The following is a 21,537-nucleotide window of genomic DNA, read 5'->3' as shown; positions in this document are numbered from 1 at the left end:
GGGATATTAGAGAATCTTCTGTTGCAATGACATTCGTGGTTATAGAAATATCAGATTAAGCATCAGGAAGGAACTTGCCTATACCAAGTTACTCCTGAACCTTCCCTACAAATATAGCTCACGTTTCCTGGTAGGATGATCTGAATACATAATGAAAAATGAATTCTAGCCAGAGAACTCTGCGGATGGGAGCCATACAAATACAAACGTGCTGAAGTTAAAGTCCCTGTGAGTCCATGTCCCATTCCAGAAGCAAGAAAAATGTCAGAAGGGGAGAGAATAATGCTAATGGAAGGTAAGCAGTGAAACTCTACTAAAGCACATATAAAATTCAATGGCACGAGATGTAAGAGAACTCAGAACATTTCAGCAGCAGAACACTTCAAAGGAGATAATGAATACTGAGAAAGTTTGTAAAGAATCTGTCCTATGCTGGACAAGGTCGTAGTTTTTCTTACAAGCATGAAAAAAAAAAATTATGGGCAGTATAGGGAATGCAAAAGAGACTGATCTACACTAAGGAAGCTACTGTGACATTTGCCACCTAACTAAGCATTTGGGGGGTGTGGGGTGGGGAGAAAAAAAGAGGGGTGATAGAGAAACTATTATTTCTGCATTACTGTACCACTGTATTTCTAACTTCCTTTCCCTCACTAATAAAAAAGGGTTCTCTGGAGATCCTATTCTTTGTTACATATGCCTTTCAAATCAATGCTCAAGCATGTGACAACAAAAATAAAAATTAGCAACTGGCTTGGTAGAGACAACCCAATCAGCATGAATACAAAAACATAACGTGCAAATTGGCACCATTACTTTTTAAATGCTAACTCAGCTAAGTTTGACTGGTAAAAGTTTTCTTTACACTTGCTTTTAAATAACACTTTAAATCATTTTGGAGTACCATTGGTCCACAGTTTTACCTTTACACTTCAGTATTCAGTACAGCAAGAAAAAGAAAAGTAGACATTAACTAGCAGAATGCTTTAATTTTTGCTAGTTTCATTCTTGGTAAAGGAGCTATAAAATGTTTCTCTAAGATGAGAATACTTGCTTCTGATACAGGAATATCTGCTTAGATAGAACAGATTAAGATAAAAAAGGATGAGAAGATTAATAATCAAACCTGCTCATGCTAACAGAACATATATATCTTAAGAAGCATATTGCTGCCACTCAGTAGGATAAGCCAATGAATGAATGACAGTTCTTAAATGGATTTTATGCGTCTTCTAAGATGGGCAATTTGAACATTATGGGGGGATGGGAGAAGAGACTGTACAGGGAGGGAGACATTATGTGCTTGACTTTGCCTCTTTTTTTCCCCCAGACAGGACAAAGTATGCTTGGAACAAATAAAAAATTACATAGAACAGACTGCTCCTCCAACCACCTGTTCACCTTGTGGGCTTAGAAAAGCCAACAAAAACCATGCAAGGAGATGATATGGGTAAGTTCAAACTGCAAGCATTTCAACTTTTCCCGTTCTTATAGGCAGAATCTACCAACAAAGTCTTGCATCTCTTTTACCCCTTGCTTTTGAAATAGTCAATTTAAATAATTATATATTGTACTATATAATCATAAAACAATCATAATTTCATGCCAGGTTCAAACTGCAACACTTGTAATAACTCCAAATCATCTTCTAAACTACTAACATTATCTTCTAAAATACTTTAATCCTACTGTGATCCACGTTATCTTTTATCAGTGTTAACAGTAAGGATATTTTTTATTTTATCCCTACAAAAAGTAATCTATTAAACAGCATAAAAAGACATTCTCTTCTGCTACAACTACAGAGAGGGAACAGCAAGCACAAAACAGGGACTTCTAAAAGTCCAGTTCAGAAATACTGATGGAGAGCTGGAAGTAGTAAGAGAAGACACGATTTCATCTGCATTAAATGTTCTCCTCAACGACCTAACCCAGTTTATCACTGTCACTGCCTTCATTATAAATTTCCCATACAAAAAAAACAAAACCAAAACCTGTTTAAGAATGTCTCTTAAATTTCTTTATGATAAAAAGGGGAGAAGAAACTAAAAAGAAACCATTTCAATGCTCTGAACTATAAAGCAAAAGTTGTTAACATCAATAAAATTTATCTACTGATTCTCTATGTTTATTGAGTTTGGTGTTATAGATATTACAGAAGCCTGGAACATTCATTGCAACAACTCCCAAATAGTTATTAACTTACCATTTGCTTAAATGGATCTTATAACCCACCATATTTCCATAAAACAAAACTGCCAGTACTTTTGTAGAGTATTGCTAATGTAATCTAAGAAAAATGACTGAGTAGTCTTTCTGTGGAAAGAAGAAAATGCATTCATTTTAACCAGAGGAGCAGACATATTCTCTGATGAGCTTCTGTAACTACCACTTGTTCCGTTTCTCAAGTAGTGGTTTATGATGATAATAAAGTTTTTTAAATTCTTAAAACTAACTCAACTTTAGTGTACATCTTAATTATTCAGGAACACTAAATTTAAAATATTTCGATCAAAATTTACAATTTAAGAAATCATTCCTTTTGTCAAAATTATCTCTGCACTCAAAACATATAGAAGAAGTAAAAGGTATGAATCCAAAGGGGAAGTATACAGCAAAAAAGGAAGAAACAGTTACATTTCTTGACTTACTTAAGGACAATGGGATTCTGTTTAGAATATAAATTCAATCTGAATTCTCCAAAGGTACCTTTGAAGTGTGAGAAATGAATACAATTGCAAGTTATATTTTGACACAGCTGCAGGACTGCATTTATGGTTAAGTTCCCTCTTTGAAAATGATCCAATTTAAGAAGTTCTGCATAATAAAAAACAAACGGAACAATAAAACTTTTCAGCTGTGATATGAGCAGCTTTTTGTGTGCCTTTCTACATACAGAGACATAACGGGAATTAAAGTGATCAAGCTTTTATCTCAGTAAGACCATTTTATCTACTTGTACAAAGACTACAAATACTATTTTTTGTTATATTAAATCTTCAACCTTTTGATATTTGCTTCATAAAAATGAACAATACAGTGTCAAATATACAAGAGAATGCACATCAAAGCATGAAGCTTAAAATCAGCCAATATTGTTTTACTAAACAGAAAATGTCATGCATTTTAGGCCTATCCACTTGATTACATACATGCACTGTTTACTGTGTTTCTGTAATCACAGTTGTTTCTATTCACCAAAACAGCACTAAAGTGACTGGACACTAAAGAACAAAACCAGCATGCCTACACTTTTGCTGGATGGAATCAATATCTTTTTCATTTTTAATACAAATCAAATCAGCGCAGCTGATTTTACTCAATAACATAATTAGCTCCTTTTGACAGTGAAATATTACTTATAATATCCAAAAATAATTAACACCATTTCACAAACATGCACTTTAAACTCATACAGTCATTGCAATGCATGACAACCACTGCAGGAAGTTTCTGTAGAAGAAAATATAGGTAAAATGACAAAACTGTCGGCTTTTTCTCCAAATTAGAATATGTGGGGTGCTCTGGCCAGAGAAAGGAGGATATCTCACCACTCAGTTTGTAAGTAAGATAACTATTTTTTATCTTGGATATTTATTGGATGTAAATTCTTTTCTTCTTTCGGTAGTAGATAAAAAATAATTTGAAAATTGAAATTCTACTTTTATTTTCCTTGTACTTTTTGCATCCAGATTAGCATTTCTATAAGCAAATCAATGTATTAAGTTGTATTATGGTTTCCTTTAGACAAATAGAGAGTTACAGAAGTCTCCAAGGACTGATCTCATCTTTGTATACTCCCTCCATCCCAGTTATTTAAAAATGTTTCTATTTTACCTACTCTTATGCTCCTCTGACACATCCTCAGGTCTCATTACAGAGAAAGTGGGATCATACAATAATAGAATCATGGAATGGTTTGGGTTGGAAGGGACCTTAAAGATCACCTAGTTCCAACCCCCTGCCATGGGCAGGGACACCTTCCACTAGACCAGGTTGCTCAAAGCCCCGTCCAACCTGGCCTTGAACACTGCCAGGGAGGGGGCAGCCACAGCTTCTCTGGGCAACCTGTGCCAGTGTCTCACCACCCTCACAGGGAAGAATTTCTTCCTCATATCTAAACTAAATCTACCCTCTTTCAGTTTAAAACCGTTACCCCTGGTCCTATCCCTACACTCCCTGACCAAGAGTCCCCCCCCAGCTTTCCTTTAAGTAGCCCCCTTTCAGTCCTGGGAGGCTGCTCTAAGGTCTCCCCGGAGCCTTCTCTTCTCCAGGCTGAACACCCCCAGCTCTCTCAGCCTGTCCTCACAGGGGAGGTGCTCCAGTCCCCTGATCATCTTTGTGGCCTCCTCTGAACCCACTGGAGCACGTCCATGTCTGTCTTATGCTAAAAAAATTTGCATAAATAGAATTGTCTGTCAAGGTGACATAAATACAAACCATTTGATTTCAAATTCTGTGGCTGATGCAGGGCCTATGCATTTTACCTCACCCGGAAATTCCTCCTTCAGTTTTCTGGTATAAGATCCTGCCCCATAACCTTGGTTATCAACAGCAAAGTTTTCACTGAAACCAAGTCATGTCACTTTGTCATCAATTTCTTTTTGACCTTTAAGGTCAACCTCTAGCACAACCTTTTTGGCTTATGCACCCTCAAACCATCTCAGAATGCCATGAGCCATATGCTTCTCTCAAATCCTCCCAATCATTCTAGGCCATTTTCTTCTCTAGTTGCCCTGAGCTGCTCTGAGATGGAATATGATTAAAAGACTATTTCTTTCTCCTTTTTGCCTGCTTAGTCCTGCAGCTACTAAAGTAATCCAATTCCTCATATATCAGGGAAGTGAAATTCAACTTATTTTTGCAATTTTTTGCCTACTTTCAACTATTTTAACTGTCAATCCATTGACTTCCATCTTTGATGAAATACTAAGGCTATGCTGGCTCATGTATAAATTAAAAGGGCAGCAGTCATATCTGGCAGATTCCAGACTGTGCTTTCACTGTTTCATCTCTCGCCCAAAGAATTCGGTGGGCATTCTCTCCCTCGAAAACTCTGGAGTATTAGATACTGTTCTCCTCCATCTCTTTTATGTTGTTTCTGTGAAAATTCTTCCCTCTGTTTAAGCAGGAGCATTGAGGTCCTGTGAATAGCCCTTTTATAGGAAACTATACCGCGCTTCCTTCAGAGAGGAAGTAGAGAGGTAAAATAGAACATTTTTTAAAGTAATATAAAAAAAATACTGTGAGAAAATACATCAGTTAATATTAAACAATAAGACTGAGGAGAGCCAAAGGAATAAAAAAGTTGTAAGGAAAGCATTCTTATTGATGATAATCTTAGGGAAGTCCTATTCATATGCAAATAGCAATAGTTGTATCTGATTAGCATGTTTATCTTTAATCTTATTTGGTATAATCTAAAATGTTTACTGCTCTGCGAACAAGGCAGATCTGCAAGTAGACATTTAAATATTGATATCACTTTAAGAATCACAAAGTCTCGGTTTCATTATCTTAAGTGTCAGCCATTAGTAATTATAGCAACAAAAGGCATGACTAATAGCATTTGCTGTACACTTCACAGGAAAGTAGAATCCTTATGTATGTAGAGAATAACAAGATACTCTACAGTTGAGAAATACGATAAAGTAATATTATTGCAATAATTATCTTGCTTCACAGGCACTAAAGAAACTGCAACTATCACCATCTAGAGGTAAAATGTAAATGCAAAAGATTTTTTTTTATTCTGATCTGGATTCTGTCTTTATCCATGTGAATACACTAGACAAGACGTTATTTTCTAATGATAGGCTGTCTGAGCAGCATCTGCCTCACAAAAAAGATGGGCATCAAACCGCACAGATCACAAACAGCAGTGATCAGAAAGCAACTAGTTAACTAGAGAAGACAGGATGTTTATAAGAGAAGACATTTGTCACCATGACCCTGATTTTACAGAGCTGCCTAGTATTTAAATTGTTTGTTTCTTAACTGTTACTTTGTACAAAATACGTTAGTTTCTTCATATGTGGCTAGGTCCTTTAATGCTTATAACTAATCAGTTTACCACTTACTAATAGCCATCACAAACCTTGTAAGAGAATAAACCTCTGAAGCTTCTTTTGGACTCAAAGTGGATAACTGTAATTGTTCTAATGTTCTCACCAGAGGATATTGTTACAACAATATAGACTGAGCCCCTGCAGAGCCCAGATAATTTCATCCAGTAAGGTCTAAATAATCCTTGTGATTTGTTGATTCATAATAAGGCCATTAACTGGTCATCTAATTTAATCTTTCTACTCAGGTGCAAAATTTATTATACTAGTAATCTGTTAGCACTAACGAATGGCAAGACAGTAGTTAAGATATAAACCTGAAGCAAAACAAAGCTGACCAAGTATAAAGACAGGGGATGTGCTTCTGAAAACATCAGAACGAGCTTGCCATGCATAGAAGATAAACAATAGTGGAAGGAAAGACATTTCATAATCATACCTATTATTTCCACTTTAGGACTAAATTAGTCATTCTTAGCATAGCATTACAAGCAACTCATGTTTAATCCTACACCATGATCTCCAAGTTTCTTCCACTGTACTGTTACTGCAAGGCATATTGATTTCAACACTTCAGAAAATTCTTTGGTGAATTATGAAATTATTTTATTTGGCACACTTAAATACGAACAAAGAGGTATAGTGATATTTATGCAGAAAAGCTGCCTATTTTCCAAAATATTGCTATCCAGGGGTTTCCTAAGGGGGTGTGTGTGTGTGTGTGTGTAAATCACATCTTTGTGTTTGGATTCATTTTTCTTCAATTTAATTAGCTCAATTATTTTCTGAAGTCGTAAACTTTCAGTATTCACAAGCTCTGTGGCAAGATGTCTTGCACCCCAATTATATGTTGTAGAGAAAACCACTGTCACATACTTGTTCTGAAACTGCAAGCTAGTATTTTCAATGGATGCTCCAATTTGCATTCTGAAAGAGTTAAAAATCTCTCCATGTCTTTCATGATTTGAAAGATTGCTATTATATTCCCCTCCAGTTGTCTTTTTTGCAGGCTGAGAATTTCTAATATGCTCCTCAAATGAAAAAGCTTCATTTTTCACCTGTATCCATTCTAATTCTGATATATTTCTTTGGAGAGGACTAGAACTGCACAGAGATAAGCCAGACATTATATACAGCATAGCAGAGTTTTCGGTTTTTCTATCCCTTTCCTAATGATTTTTAACAGCTTGGTTTTTAGACCTCTCTAAACCCTTTTAAAAATTGTGTCAGATTAGCTACTTTAAAATCTTCTGGTACCCAAGCCAGAAGCTATTTATCAGTCAGTTTTCAGCTATTTCACCCTTGAACTGATAGGTTCATACTCTTCCAAACTATTTGAGGTGCTCTGCAATTCTTTCCGCCCTCTTTTGGCCATTTCCAAGGCACATGATACATACACAATAGTGTATTTTCTGCTAGAAAATATGCATTTATGAGCAAAAAGGGACAGAAGAGGCACAGCAATTCTAAAGTGCATCAACAATAAATGTGACATAGCAAGTCTCCACTGGCACACTGTCTTCCTCTCGCCATCAAGTGAAGTGATCCCGAGATACACAATTTCAAATCAGCAAAGGTTAATGAGGTGGCTCATAACAGGAGGGGAGAGGACAATCTCTTTAGCTTCCTAGTAATAGAAAATGCAGGAGAAATCTAGCCATGTTAGAAATATATTTACATGAACTGCATTTGGAAAAGCAACAGTCAAGGTCCATGCCCTTCTGTAACATCTTAATTTTGCAGCAACATCTTACCTTAATAGTATTATGCATAGAATCTAATTTTTGGGCAGGCTAAGCATCTTAAGGCTAATTTCCAATTAGCTTTAGGTACAGTCATAAGTATTTAGCATATCTAAAAATGGTGCTTACCCAAACCCAAAGTTTCAAACTCTGTCTGCTCCAACTGGTACACTAGCTTTCTCCAAAGTTTGCTTGACATCTTTTTCTCAGAATTAACCAGCACAACCAAGAGCCAGTTTTTACATCTCAAGTTATGGTTACTCAAGTACTTGCAGAGAAAACTGAACTCCAAAAGATGTTAGTAATGATCTCAATATCAACATTCTGCACTATTCCTATTTTCCTTTACACTGGTATACTACAAGCAATTTCTCATATAGCTGATACAAAGAGTTATACATGCATTTTAATTTTCTGCCATTGGAGAAAAAAAATAATAAAACAGAAAAAATAATGTTTATTATGAATAAGAGGACTCTCAGAAATGAGCTCAATCATTTATCCTAATTGTCACTCCCAATCCTTGTCTGTTCATTGCATACTGGTAGCCTGGTAAATATCCTCTTCCACAATTTCAACATCGAATCAAATTCCCTGTAATCAGGAGCACATGTTTTGGCAGAGATTTAACAAGATAAATGCACAGTGCTGTTATTGAGGCTATTTTGAAGTTTTATAAATTAATGCTTTCCTGGTAGCTATAAAATGCAGAACATATATTCAGCAAGCACATGACTACATATTTGTTCAGAGATGTGGCAATCGCTTCAAGTGTTTCATCATAGTGTATATCTATTTAGGAAAATTTCTTCACACGCACAGTGACAGAAAAAGTTATTTGCCAGACAGATACTCTTCCCAGTCATACTCCTGTTACTGATATCAAAAACTGGTAGGAATGCTATTAATGTATTCTTCCATAAGGAAAGATCTCAGCAGGTACCAAGATCAAAGTTTAATAAGAATTCTAGAAGTTTTAGATCACTTCTACAGGTAAGTCTTGCTTGCTTTTTTTCTAAATATTAAAAGACAAAGTTGAGAAAATACACAACTGTTCGCCAGAAGAATGCTATGATATTCTGTGCTATTCTGTAACTAAAAACAAACTAGTCTGACTACAAACAGTCTGTGTCTATTCTAGATGGACACTTTTACCTTTCCACATTACATGTCCCATAAATCGCTAGTGTGAACAGATAATGAACAGAGCATATTCAGAACTTGTACATTTTTCAAACACATATATCAATAAACAGAATTTTTCACACTATGGATGCCCAACATTATGGGTATACATTGCAGACAAAGAACTTAATAAAATTCTGAAAGATGTCATTTTGTAAATCTAGAATTTTCAGTCTTTTAGAATCTTGCAGCGATATTTTGCTTCCTTTTTTCCTTTTCTCAAGAGGCTTAGCTTTCAATCACAAGTTCTTTGTTTTTTCATTGATGATGAGTAATGGATGAAATCTATTAAAACCCACTCTGTACCAGCATAACCTATTTTCTAAAATGCCATGCCAATGATAAATAGAAATAAGGTGCAAAAGCACAATAAAACACCCCTAAATTTTGTTCAAGTCACTGTAGTTAGACCCTTAACCATAGCAAACTGAGAGCAACCTCTAACCCTCTACTCACCTCACCAGATTTTGGATAAAGCCCAGAATCACTTATAAATTGGGAAGCTTAGTTTATCTAAGTATTTTTCCTATTGAAAAAGGTTTGCAGAACATCTATAGCACGTATGAATTCTGCATATTTTCCAGGCTTTCATGATGCCCGTTGTATAGTCATGTACAGTCAAACTGCATAAAAAGTATTGAAATCTTTAGTAACTAAGCTTGATATCAAGTTACAAGTAAAATAAAAAAAATTAAATTCTTCAAAGAATTAATATTTTTAATCCAGTTCTAAAATACCTTAATGAAAAGCGCTTGATTACTTAAAAAAAAAAAAGACAGATTTGGCATATTAGATAGCAATCTTATAAATAGTTTCTGGTTCATGTCTTAGTAGTAACAACACTAAACTCAAAATGCAAAAGCAAGTTTAATAATAAAAAAGGATTCTTTCTTCCCATTCAACCAAAGAGAATGCAACTGAAAAAGCAAATAATGTAAGTATTGAAAAAACTGAACTATTTGCAATACATGTAAATTCTCCATGACCCTTTTCAAACAGATATATGCTTATGTGCTTTTCTTTCACTTCCTCTTATGTTTTTTTCTGGCCATTTAACCACTCAGGACCTCCAAACTGGCAGCTTTTTTTTTTTTTTTTTTTTTTTAAACAAAACAGCCTCCCTATGCAGTAATAATACTACCACTGAACTTAAGAACCTTTAATAATATACAAAGACAGTTTTCCTCCCATTCCTTCATCTATTACAGCATCTCCTCTTAAAGAGCTGCCTGTAGCTAAACTCTCTGCTCATCTACAAGCAGATGAAACAATTTTGTTTCTACTTCTTACTAACCATCCAAATGAGGAGGAAAACCTGTGTGAGCAACAGACCATTAGTAAACACACCTGAGACAGTCATAGTTTAAGTTTATTTCTTATTCACAACTTATACAGAAAAGATTTTACAGTGCTTTTCTTTGCAGTAAGTCTCCCACTGCAACAATTCATGCCCATGATTTGATTAATTGGAAATTATGTTAACTTTTCACATAAATGTAAAAGAAACAGGGAACTTTGTTCATTGCATCCACATAAGCTTTCCTGAGTGTCAGGAAAAGATAAGATCAGCTATTGTGTCATATTCCCCCTCTCCTGTCTTTCACATAACAGCAGATATCAGTAACATTAAAAAGACACAAAATGAATGCTGTGCAGACAGTACTGTTACATGTCATTTCTCACCATCATTAACAAGTGTGCCAAGCCTAACCAGTCAGAAATGCATTTAAAATTAAAGAGATATTCACTGGGTGCTTTCATTTCAATCTGTACTGCAGATATACTCCAAAAAAAAGACAAAAAAAAAAGTCAGAGAATGTAGAAACTCAAGTGTCATATTCTTGCAAACACAAAAGACCTTATCATTCAGATACCAAATATTTTTCTGGAATTGTCTTATTTTATAGTTATCCACAAATCAAAATTTCTATGCAACTTCAGGAAAAAAAAAAAAAACCACCAAAGAAAATTCTGGGGTACATCACATTCCAGCCTTTGCTTCATCAACAGTCTAGTTGTAAAAATGCTTGTGGAAAGATTGAACTTTTAAAACTCAAAGCTTTTTTAATAGTACATGATAGGTACCCCTTAATATTACTCTTTGCTGCTCATCTACACAGGCAGCAACATTAATTCCTAAGACAACTACTACCAAATCAAGGGTGACTAAACAGCACTGGGGACAAGGATAAGTGCCTGGGGGCCCAGCTGGTCTTCTAGATCTTGCCAGTGAAGGAAAAGGCTTGCATAGGAGCAGGTGGATCCTGTGGATCAATACCTGGTTGCACAGCAGGTGCCACTGACAGATTTGCCTTTTATGATCACGGGACTGTCTCTAAGAATCAAGGGCTACTGGGAGAGATGAAATCCACCTGACAGAGTGGGAGAAGATCATCTTTGCCAACAGGCTGACCAACCTGGTGAGGAAATGGTGGATGGGGTGGGAAGCAAATGGTACATGGTGATAGGAAGAGAAACCTAAGAAATAACAAAGCAGGATGAAAAGAATAAAACAGAGCAACCTAGGAAATAAACAGGAGAAACCAGAGCTCCTCTAGCGGTCATACAACTGTAACATCATTAAAATAACAGACGTGTGGTGGGATATTGATGCTTCTAAGAATTCCTGTGTTAGCCAACTTGTGTCTGGGTTTGAGAACGTGTAGCCAATGACAGCAGAGCGGAGGAATATGTGAGAGCCAGAAAGACAAAAATAATCACACTTGTCAACAACTTGAGTTTCCAAAAACACTTGTACACCTGAAATTTATTATTTAATGCTTTTGAACAAATTACTAACTGTTCAGTATCGTTAGCTTTTCTTTCCATTATGTAAAGTCTTATTTTTCATTGTCTTTTACTGGCCAAAAGGTGGGTGTTTTCCTGTATTTTTCAACTATCTGTCAACACTTCATAAAAGATTCAAAATTCTACAAAGATCATTCAGAGTGAGTGGAATGTTAAAAAGCTTCAGAATTCTTGCTCAGAGCTAAGTACATGTGGCTGAAACAAAAGTGGAAAAATTTTGCAGCTGCTAATAATCCACAAGTAAAGAAATACAAACAGCCTGGAACAGCATATTAAAGAGCGTTTAAAGTTTTCCATGCCATTCTATCCATGGAGGGTACAATTGTTCTGAAACCAAGAATCTAGGAATCAAGCAACAGTATGGGATTTCAATGCTTCCAACTACAAGGCAGGCTAGAGCGTAAACCCCTAAATTCAGACCCAGCTGAAGCAGAACACACTATGAATACGTCCGGTGACGCATAGTGAAGGTTTGCTGCACCATTCAAAATGTTTTTGAGTGAGCTACAGAACACCACATCTCTCGGTCTGTCAAGCAACATTCCTGGTCATTGATATCCCCAAAATTGAAATAGAATATGTACATGTATATTGAAGAAGGCATTACTGATTAATACTGAATTGTTCTATCCCCTGGCCAATGCAGTTATCTTATTAGCATGTTTTTAAAATACTAAACTATTAAAAGTCAACCCTCAAAATATGCTATTTGGATAATCAACACAATCTTATGGATTAATATATATGAAGTTACTGCTGCTGTTCATTAATTGATCTCTAATTAAATTATACTGATATCTTCAAATTATTAAAATGTGCCATTTCAGTCAGAAACTTTTACACAGAATGTGTGTTAAGATGTATCCCTTACCTGATAAACATGGAATGCATTAGCAGCTTTTCCACGCAGAAAGACTGAGGGAATCCAAACATTAATAAGAGCACGATTTGATCTGAGGAGGAGAGAGTAAAACTTAAAACAGGGAATCATATTTATGTATAAGAGTTGCAAAGCAACTACCTCCAGTGATTTAGATAATGATCAAAGTGATCAACAAAGCAACTTAACATCTCAAATGGAGTTTCAGAAAAATTGTAGTTCTGCCTGAACCTTTTATACCTGCTGTATCTAAAAGTGTTCCCTAAAATTAACATAACTGAGAAAGGGCACTGAAACAACTCCCTTTGCAGATTTTTGGGTTTTATTTTTTTTTACACCATGCATTAGACAATATTTCATTATACACATGAAACAAAAACTATTCATTTCAACAAACTCAACATTTTGGTCCACAAAACTCAGCAAAAACCTGAGTTCTTTAAATAACAGAAGAGCACTGCACAATTATGGAGAAGCCATTTTCATCCACTCTTTGTAATTCATCTCCAAATTTCTATGATTCAAAGACATCAGCTACATTTTCACCCCCTCATCCACAAAAAAGCTAGATTCATTAGTCTGACTAATAAAGGCAAAACTCCAAATCACAACACTGTAGAATGATCTGGGATGACCAGCTGGGTTGTTTGTTGGGTTTTTTGTAGTACTATTTGTATGCATTGATTAGGAGTTATTCTGTAAAAATGAGAAAGTCCATCACATTAGCAATAGAAAACAGTAACTTTTTGGTGCTTTGTTAGAATACCAAGACCTAGTACATCGAAAGAGCACTCCAAGAGAATCTTCATAAATCTAAACTCCTTGCATTCAACATTATTAAAAACTACACCAGGGCATGGACTGTGAGCTCTCCGTACTTTTTAACAATGGAACACCACAGCTGAGAATTCAGGTACAGGAAATAATATACAAAAAGCAGATTACTGAATCTGTTTTCTTATTCTTCTTTCCCACAAAGACAGTATGAAGAGAAAAATATGTGTCTTATGAAACTTACATTTCAAAATCTGACAAACTCTGATCTTCAGATGTTTGACTCAAATCTCCAGGGACCTATATTTACAAAACAGAAATAGTTCCCACACAATGGTTATTATGCTTTCTATTAAGAAAGCATAATATTATAAGGAAATTGCAATTCACCATTGAATTTTTTAAATGCCATTTAAGAACTACTACTGAGAAACAATAAAAATAAACTATTGTGCAACAGGATTATGAACATACCACCCTTGCAAGTTCTTCATGTTAGAATTTGCTATACTTTTGTAAAGAAACAAACTGGGGCTTGTTAAAGCATGTAATTTTGAAGGGTATAGAAAACCCAGAAAAAAGCATCACTATTAGGCCTTTATAAGCAAAGTATGCTAAAACAAAGTACATTGTGTGTATAAACAATTTATGGGAAGAGATGAAGCATATAAAACCTAGTGATCACTTTCTTTTACAACCAACATTCCGTTAAGAGAAAGACACATGATCATTTTATTTTAGCTGTGTTCTTACAAAATATTATATAGCTACAAAAGTTCATAAAGATGGCAATGATGGACTAATACCTGCAGAATCAAAAGAAGTAGCAGTTGTGAGAATACAAGATTGAAAGTGTTTACAACTGAAAGAGCAATAGCTTTTTACCTTACTTTAAAGCTAGTTAAACATAAAAGGATATAATCTCTCCTTTAAATACTGTAAAATGTAAAGCACAACCCAGAACAGTTGGTGTGTTTTGATGAAGAAAAACAGCTAAAAGTTGTGAACTTCCAGAGACAGCTTCTACGTTAGAGCTACGTTGAACCAATATTTAACTATAATGTATGTTGCATGCGTATTACTGTTTTTCAGAATATTTGCTGCCTAAGATACTTAAATATATTATTGCTTATTGTAAAAGAATATATATTTATTGCAAAGCAATATAAAATTTCAAAGGGGACTAAAGAAAATCCAGTTCCCAGATGTTTTGACAGACTAGCTCAAGACCCCCCAGAGCACAAGACAAAACTGAATTTTGCCTTCCCAAGAGTAAAGCAAAAACTAAGTCGTTCCTGCCAGAGAAGGGGAAAAGAGCAGAAGAATTGTGCAGAGCCAAGACAGCTCCAGGGCATATATACAGGACATATATACACAATCCTGAACACTCTGCTGCCCTTTTTGGGAGGAAAGAGGTGGGAAGGGGCAGTATGACCTCTCTCTCAAATACCACCATCAGCTGTCGTCTGTTCACAGTCCAGTCCACCCTCCAGTGGCAGCACACAGCCTGGCTTTCCAGGGCTCTCATGCCAGAGAAAGATGTTCTTCTATCTTGCCTACAACCTGCACTCTCTCTTTGATCATTTATAAATTACAGCCATTAAAATTGATTATCAGCATTAAAAGGAAAAGAGAAGACAGCGAAGAATCATGGAAGCTATTTTTATTATAAACTGCAAATTATATACTATTTTAATAATGAAATGTTAAGAATGTGGCTGATATTTTCAAACAAGTTAAAGGGGGATCAAATATTCATATCCCACAATTTCTGGCAGTTACACACTTTACCAACTTTGAAAGTTCCAATTAAAGTCTACTAAGTAACAGGCAGACTATCAGCACAGTTTTGTTTACTAATACAGAATTAAAATGTATCCACTTCTTAGAATAATGCAAAAGTCTTTAGGACTGTATTTAATTCACAGCATCATTTTGGACAATAGCAACTAATAACAACTAGCATTTAGCTAGCCCTTAAAGTACAGTACCACTTCTACTCCTTAAAAATTATAGAAATTAGTTTTCTCCCACTATCTGGCACATTAAAATATACTATCAATATGTAACTACTGGATTAGGCTATGGAGATACATGGTTAAAAACAAAACCTCTGAACAGTGACATACAGCCCAAAATCTCTGAGTAAGTACAGCCATAATACACACGTGATTTATCATTCATTATTTCTTAACACAATAATGTGATTGTTTCCATCTAAAAGGCTGAAAATTATAGATGAAAACCTGCTTCACTAATGCACACAGAACTGTCAAGAGCCACTTTACATAAATATTATGATAAAATAGGCATGAATGCTTCTGGTGCAAACAAAAAAGTAAGGAGCAATACTGCATAATCATAAACAAAAATTATCAAAATATGCCTCCCTCAGAAGATGGACAACTATTAGGAACATCCTTGACTCCTGTTTCCTCCCTGTTCATTTTCAAATTTCAACCCAATATTTTCTTTTAACACAAAAAGCCAAAGCAAAGCAATAGTTGGTAGAAAACAATTTTATTGTCTGAATATATCTATTTTACATTCAATTCTGCTAAAGAGACTCAAGCACTATCAAAAATACCAAGTAAAGTGTTCTTGACAGATGTGTTATTAGCTGTTATTTCTTATGAGCTAATATATATTTTATTTCATCACAAGTAGTGGTTTTGAGCTTATTCCAGAATGGTATTCTATATTGTAATAAACAAACACTTACCGGCCCTCTCAAATCAATTAGTTCTTGTCTCATCTGGGACACAAGAGCTTCTTTAGCCATCAGAGCACGGTGCAACCTCTCATTGAATTCTATCAGTTCCCCATGCATTTCAGCTACCTAAAAAACAAAGCCAAGAGATAACTGTGATCTCAACTAGAAAAAAAACCCACTATCTAACTTCTTGCATGCATATCAACTTTTATTTATATTTTTTATTTTACCATACTCTCCAAGTAGTGCATCTCATTTCTAATGCATTAGTTTGAACTGACCATTAAGAACAGACACTGTTACAATAATTTTGACTCATGCCTTGAAATGTAGGTTTTGATATTGAATTCAACAGGAGAAAATACAACTCTATGTCTAATTTTATTCCTATCAGAGAAGATCCTATGGCAACTGACCTATTAACTTATGTTCTCAGTTTAATTCTTTGGTGAACACAGCACTCAACAGTTACAAACTAATCACACTATTTTGAACTGGGAATAATGCAAAATGCACAAACTGCATTAAAATTTGTCAACAATGCATGAGTAATACATTCTGCACTCTTATTTGGAGTTTCAATAGGATTGGAGCTCGAAATCCACTCATCCCAGGCAATTCTGAGAAGGGCCAAAGGAGTATAAATACCACAGTTACACTGTGACACAAGCTGTGCACAGGTAAATAGTGTGGCCTCAAGCATGGCCGTTTCAGACACCAAGTCTAGCTATGTCTGTGCTCTCCATTTTTGAGTCAAAGTGTCAAGAAAGCACCAACTGATGCAGGATGTTTATGAAAGTGAACAGGGCCGGATGAATGACAAGGATGAAAAGGATACCGATTTACAGAGCAAACTATGTTTGTTGGTTCCCTGACAAGAGAAGCGAGAAACAATAAAACTCAAATCAAGGTTAAAGATGATATTGAGCTCTTGAATTTCTCTTACACAGAAGTGTAAACCTACAGCTTAAAGGAGAAGAACTCCCAAGAGGACAAGAATTCCCAAATAGCAAAGGTCCAAATAGTAGCAGTAACATGTTACCATCAAGAGAATGTGATGGGGAAACTAGCAGAAACAGGGAGCAAGGCTAAAAGAAACTTAAAATCTCTGTTCAGCAAGATTTTTAGGTACTCCAATCAGAACCATTATACTATAAAATTGAATGTAAGTTTCAATTATGATGGATGATCCATCAGTATATAATATACCTGGCAAGGGAGTTGTCTTGAACTGATAATGCCATTTGCAGCCTTACAGCAAAGAAATTTGAGCCAAAAAAGGATTGTAGAATTATTTTCAAGGGAAAAGAAAGACTCTTCAGAAAACCCCACTGTTAGGAGTTTCCAAGTAAATCCCCCCTATATGACTCCTGTATTAACAAAAGGAATACTGACAAGGGCCACTATCAGAGGTGGAGTGCCAGATGAGCAGTCCCAGGGTAGAGCAAGAAAAGCTACAATTTTAACAGTAGTTAGATGAAAACAGAAGCAGTGAGCAGTTGGCCCCTCTAGTGGGCGTAGCGGGCTACCACAACAATACCGTTAAACATGTTTTTCAGGTTACAGCAGCTCTCATATAGCCATCCAAAGCTAAGAGAATAGTAGAGGCAATGGGGTAACATTATGAAAGCAGAGCTGAGCAAGATGAACATCAATCCACTACCTTCAACAATAGTACAGGGACTTGGACTGCTGCCAAATCTCTCAAGTGTTCATAGTTTCCCTTCTGGAGGCAGTTCACTACTATCTATGAATTTCATGCTCTCCTTTTCTTGAATTACCACTCTGCCTTCTCCCTCCTTCCCAGGGAAGTTCCTCAAGATAAAGCAGTTTAATTCAACTTCATTAATTTAGTGCTTGCTTTTAATTTAGTGCTTTGTTCCAGACAACGTGTATCCTTCACATATTCAAAGCAAACAGAAAAAACAGCTTCCATTTGACAAGCCAGGAGCTGACATCCCTGATTAAAAATTAAAAATAAAAATAATTATACCTGAGTTGAACTTCAAGTATTCTCTTCCAATTTATTTTTAAATTAGGAGTCCTTCAAATCCAGTAATTCAGTGTGGCACATACGCAAAAAGCACTAAACTAAGCCCAGATAATTCTGAATTTACAAACTATCTGAAATACTCAAATTAAGAGCTAAAAACCAGTAACAGCAATTGAACTAACAACAAACTTTCCTTGTAATGGGACTATCAGGATGTACAAAAACTAAAGATTTCAGAGAGTGATTATTTAAACCCAAACAGGCATTTTTATTTGTTTGCCTAATTATGTAAGCAGTTTTAGATTAATATTGATCCTTTACTTACACATCACAATACAAAAAGCCTGCAACACATCTGAATTACCATTTAGTTTCACTCCTCACTTTCTGAAGTGAAAGGTTTAACATACTATTAATATAGTTTCAACAATCAAAAGCTTTTTTATTATTTTTATAGTGTACTAAAGCAGCTTTAATTTACTGGTTTTGTTTCTGTTCTTGTCAAGCATTTCTGTTGCACTTAATCCTGTTAGAAAAACTAATTTCCCAGCCTCATAATTAGACTCTTTTCGGACTCCTCCTGATAAAAATCAGGATGTTAGGATTTCCATGTTATCAATTAATGACACTACGTATTCATATCTCAATTGTTCATTCAACATCAGCTTTGATAAAGAAAGATTCTTTGACTTCAAACACTTGTTAGTAATTAGTAAGCTCATTTTGCAAAAACAAATATATCTAAATCCATATGAACTTCTGCACTACGATTAACGTAGTATGTGCCACTTAGCAAGCAGTTTTGCTTCATAAATTACCAACATTTATGAACCGAAATTGCCAACTTTACTAGATAAAGTAATAATATTCCCATCTACACTGTGTGCAGGACTGTCAATCAGATGAGGAAAGCGATCTGAATGAAAATACCTCGAAAATAATTTTTAAGCCAAACCAGGTTCTCAAACCAGTTTGCACCATGGACATAGAAACCACTGTTCCATTGCAACTGTGGGGTAGGTGTCCTGTGATACAGAAGCAGGATTCACACAACAGATTGGCTGCTTAAATTGATACTGCCACCAAAGATGCAACATAAACCACAGCATGTGTTTAACCTGAAGAACTCTGTCCATGCTTTCTCCAAGTGTGTGATTTGATATAACAAAAGATACTACCTCTTCCTGAAATCTTGCTTTGATAGCTTACCTGTAACAGTTAAAATACAGTGAGTAAGATAAGAAACAGCCATAGTTCACTGTAAATGCCACACCATTTTTTCCTTGTACAACTTGCAGAATAAACAGCTTAGCACTTACCACAGTTATTTACCATTAACTGGTAAATATTTCTGAGCAGTGACTCAGAAATAAATTTGTTTGTAAAGCAAATTAAAAAATCTGACCGGTGCGCACATTAAATGGCTCACTGATTAAGTGCATGGTGATACATGGGCACACCATTCTTGCCTCAGAAAAGAAAACTGTTCATCTTACTCAGCCAGGACTAGTCTGTCAGTGACAGAGATGCGATACACATCATTCAGAGAACTATATATTATATTTCAAGAACTGTGCAAAAAATAGTTCTTGCCAGTCCACTTCTAGTACTATTGTACTTAGTAACTTAAAACTGTGCATTGGACACACTTAGAAGTGAACAGCTTATTCAAATTATTTTTTTTTTATTTGGACATAAAAATCTTACTGAGAAAATAAATATACACATATATAAAAGCATATTTCACAATTCTTATTAGATAAGACAAATTCTTTTAAGAAGCGCAAAAAGGATTTACCCTTGTGCCAAAGCACACTGAACAGATGAAATTACATCTCGCTGTATTTCAGTAATAGTGTAACTGACAAAAGCTACAGAAAGCCTTGTGATTCCACAGAAAAGTGCTGACCAATTTACTAATTTGTGTTTTTTTAATATATTGACTTCAAACACAACTAACATTTAAAAACAAGGCTCCATGCCATGCTAAGACCTTTAAATTAGAAACTAAAATAACGATTTCCAAAAGTGTCACTGTCCACTAATGCACTGATCTCATCTGCCTCCTGAACGAAATCTCATGCAGAATGCAAGTATGCTAATAAAGGAGCTGTCAGTAAATAAGATGACTGACGGAACAGATACAAACAGAAGAGATCAAACTTGCACTGTTTATTCAAAGCTAACAAGAGCCAAAGAGTTTTTGTTTGTTTCACAAAAGGCTATATTTCAATTCTCTCCTTTGAACAAATGTTAAATCTAAGCAAACAAGTGCTATTATTTAATAATTGTACTTGTAGGCATTTTAATATCTAGGAGAAAAAAAAAAAAATTCCATGTCTTTACAGAATCCTGTCAAAGAACACAAAACTTACCTTCATTGATTTCCAATAAAATGGGTCATGTAGTTCAATGAAATGGTGCTCAGAGAAGTTTTCAACTAAGTTATTTAATATTTCAGGGTCTATTTCTTAAAGAAAGGTTTCTTTTCATTCTTGTCTTAGAATGTCATTAATAGGTAAGAGCACATACTGTTAATACAGTGAAAGGTTCTAGGTTTCCCAATAGTTTGTAGAGTCACTTAGGGATCAAAATTAATAAAAGAACAAATCAAAATTTTTAGAAGAAAAGCACAAGAAAAAAAATTGACAAGCAGTCAACCAATTCTTCATAGCCAGAGTTGGGGTTTTTTTAAGCAGGTAACTAAGTTGCTCTGTGGCTGTCGCAGCCTTTCCACATAATCATCTCATGTTAAAGAATAAGTAGCACTTTCTGCAGACATTACCAAAATTGCTATATCATCAAAATTCCCCACTTCAGGATCTCAATTCAGTACACAGTAAAGAAATTCATTACAATATATTGTTACCTGTTATGCTAAACAGAGACAGTTCTACAAAGATGCTGAGACTTTTTGGCAAAGCTTTCAGTGTTTTAAGGTACCTTCCCTGACAAGATAGCTTACTATGTGAGAAGGGATTTTGTAACAAAAGACCCAAACACAACTCATGTACTGCATCATGAACTAAGCCATATCTCACATTTGAAAATACTCCAATATTTAGAAACTTTAACTATCTGATAGCATACTACTGAAAAATTCTTAGTAAAAGATAAATCTGACCAAAATTACATTACAATATATATCCAGATTTTTTAAGACTGAAAGGCTCTTTTGAACTTCCATTTACTAACAATGACAGCAGCACAAAGAACCTTAAAGAACATCACACAGCTATATATACACAGCTACTATAATACTTCCTTACTCCATTAACCAAACAAAAACAACAACAACAAATAATCAAAAGGTCAAATATTTAACAGTGTTTAAAAAAAGCCACCTACCCAACTACAGTGATACCTGCCATAATTTG

At 35.2% G+C, this 21,537-nt stretch overlaps 1 protein-coding gene across 16 annotated transcripts in view; it reads right to left on the bottom strand.

The window, feature by feature from the left end:
• The window catches only part of SNX29 (sorting nexin 29), a 146,658-nt gene that overhangs the window by 70,186 nt on the left and 54,935 nt on the right, over positions 1 to 21,537 (bottom strand). For 14 of the 16 annotated variants that reach the window (XR_012631213.1, XR_012631214.1, XM_074886483.1 and 11 more), the window contains 3 exons: positions 16,177 to 16,293; positions 13,699 to 13,754; positions 12,672 to 12,753 (listed from right to left, as the gene is read on the bottom strand). Coding sequence is in view for 13 of the 16 variants with exons in the window: in XM_074886483.1 (XP_074742584.1) it covers positions 12,672 to 12,753; positions 13,699 to 13,754; positions 16,177 to 16,293 (255 nt within the window). In the remaining 3 variants the exon portion in view is untranslated. Of the gene's footprint in view, positions 1 to 2,206; positions 2,317 to 10,343; positions 11,471 to 12,671; positions 12,754 to 13,698; positions 13,755 to 16,176; positions 16,294 to 21,537 lie in introns of those variants that run through there. The other 2 variants (XR_012631215.1, XM_074886489.1) reach the window with 2 other exon arrangements.

This window comes from Strix uralensis, chromosome 16 (genome assembly GCF_047716275.1).
Source record: "Strix uralensis isolate ZFMK-TIS-50842 chromosome 16, bStrUra1, whole genome shotgun sequence".
NCBI lineage: Eukaryota > Metazoa > Chordata > Aves > Strigiformes > Strigidae > Strix > Strix uralensis.
This window is presented reverse-complemented; position numbering and strand designations above follow the sequence as displayed.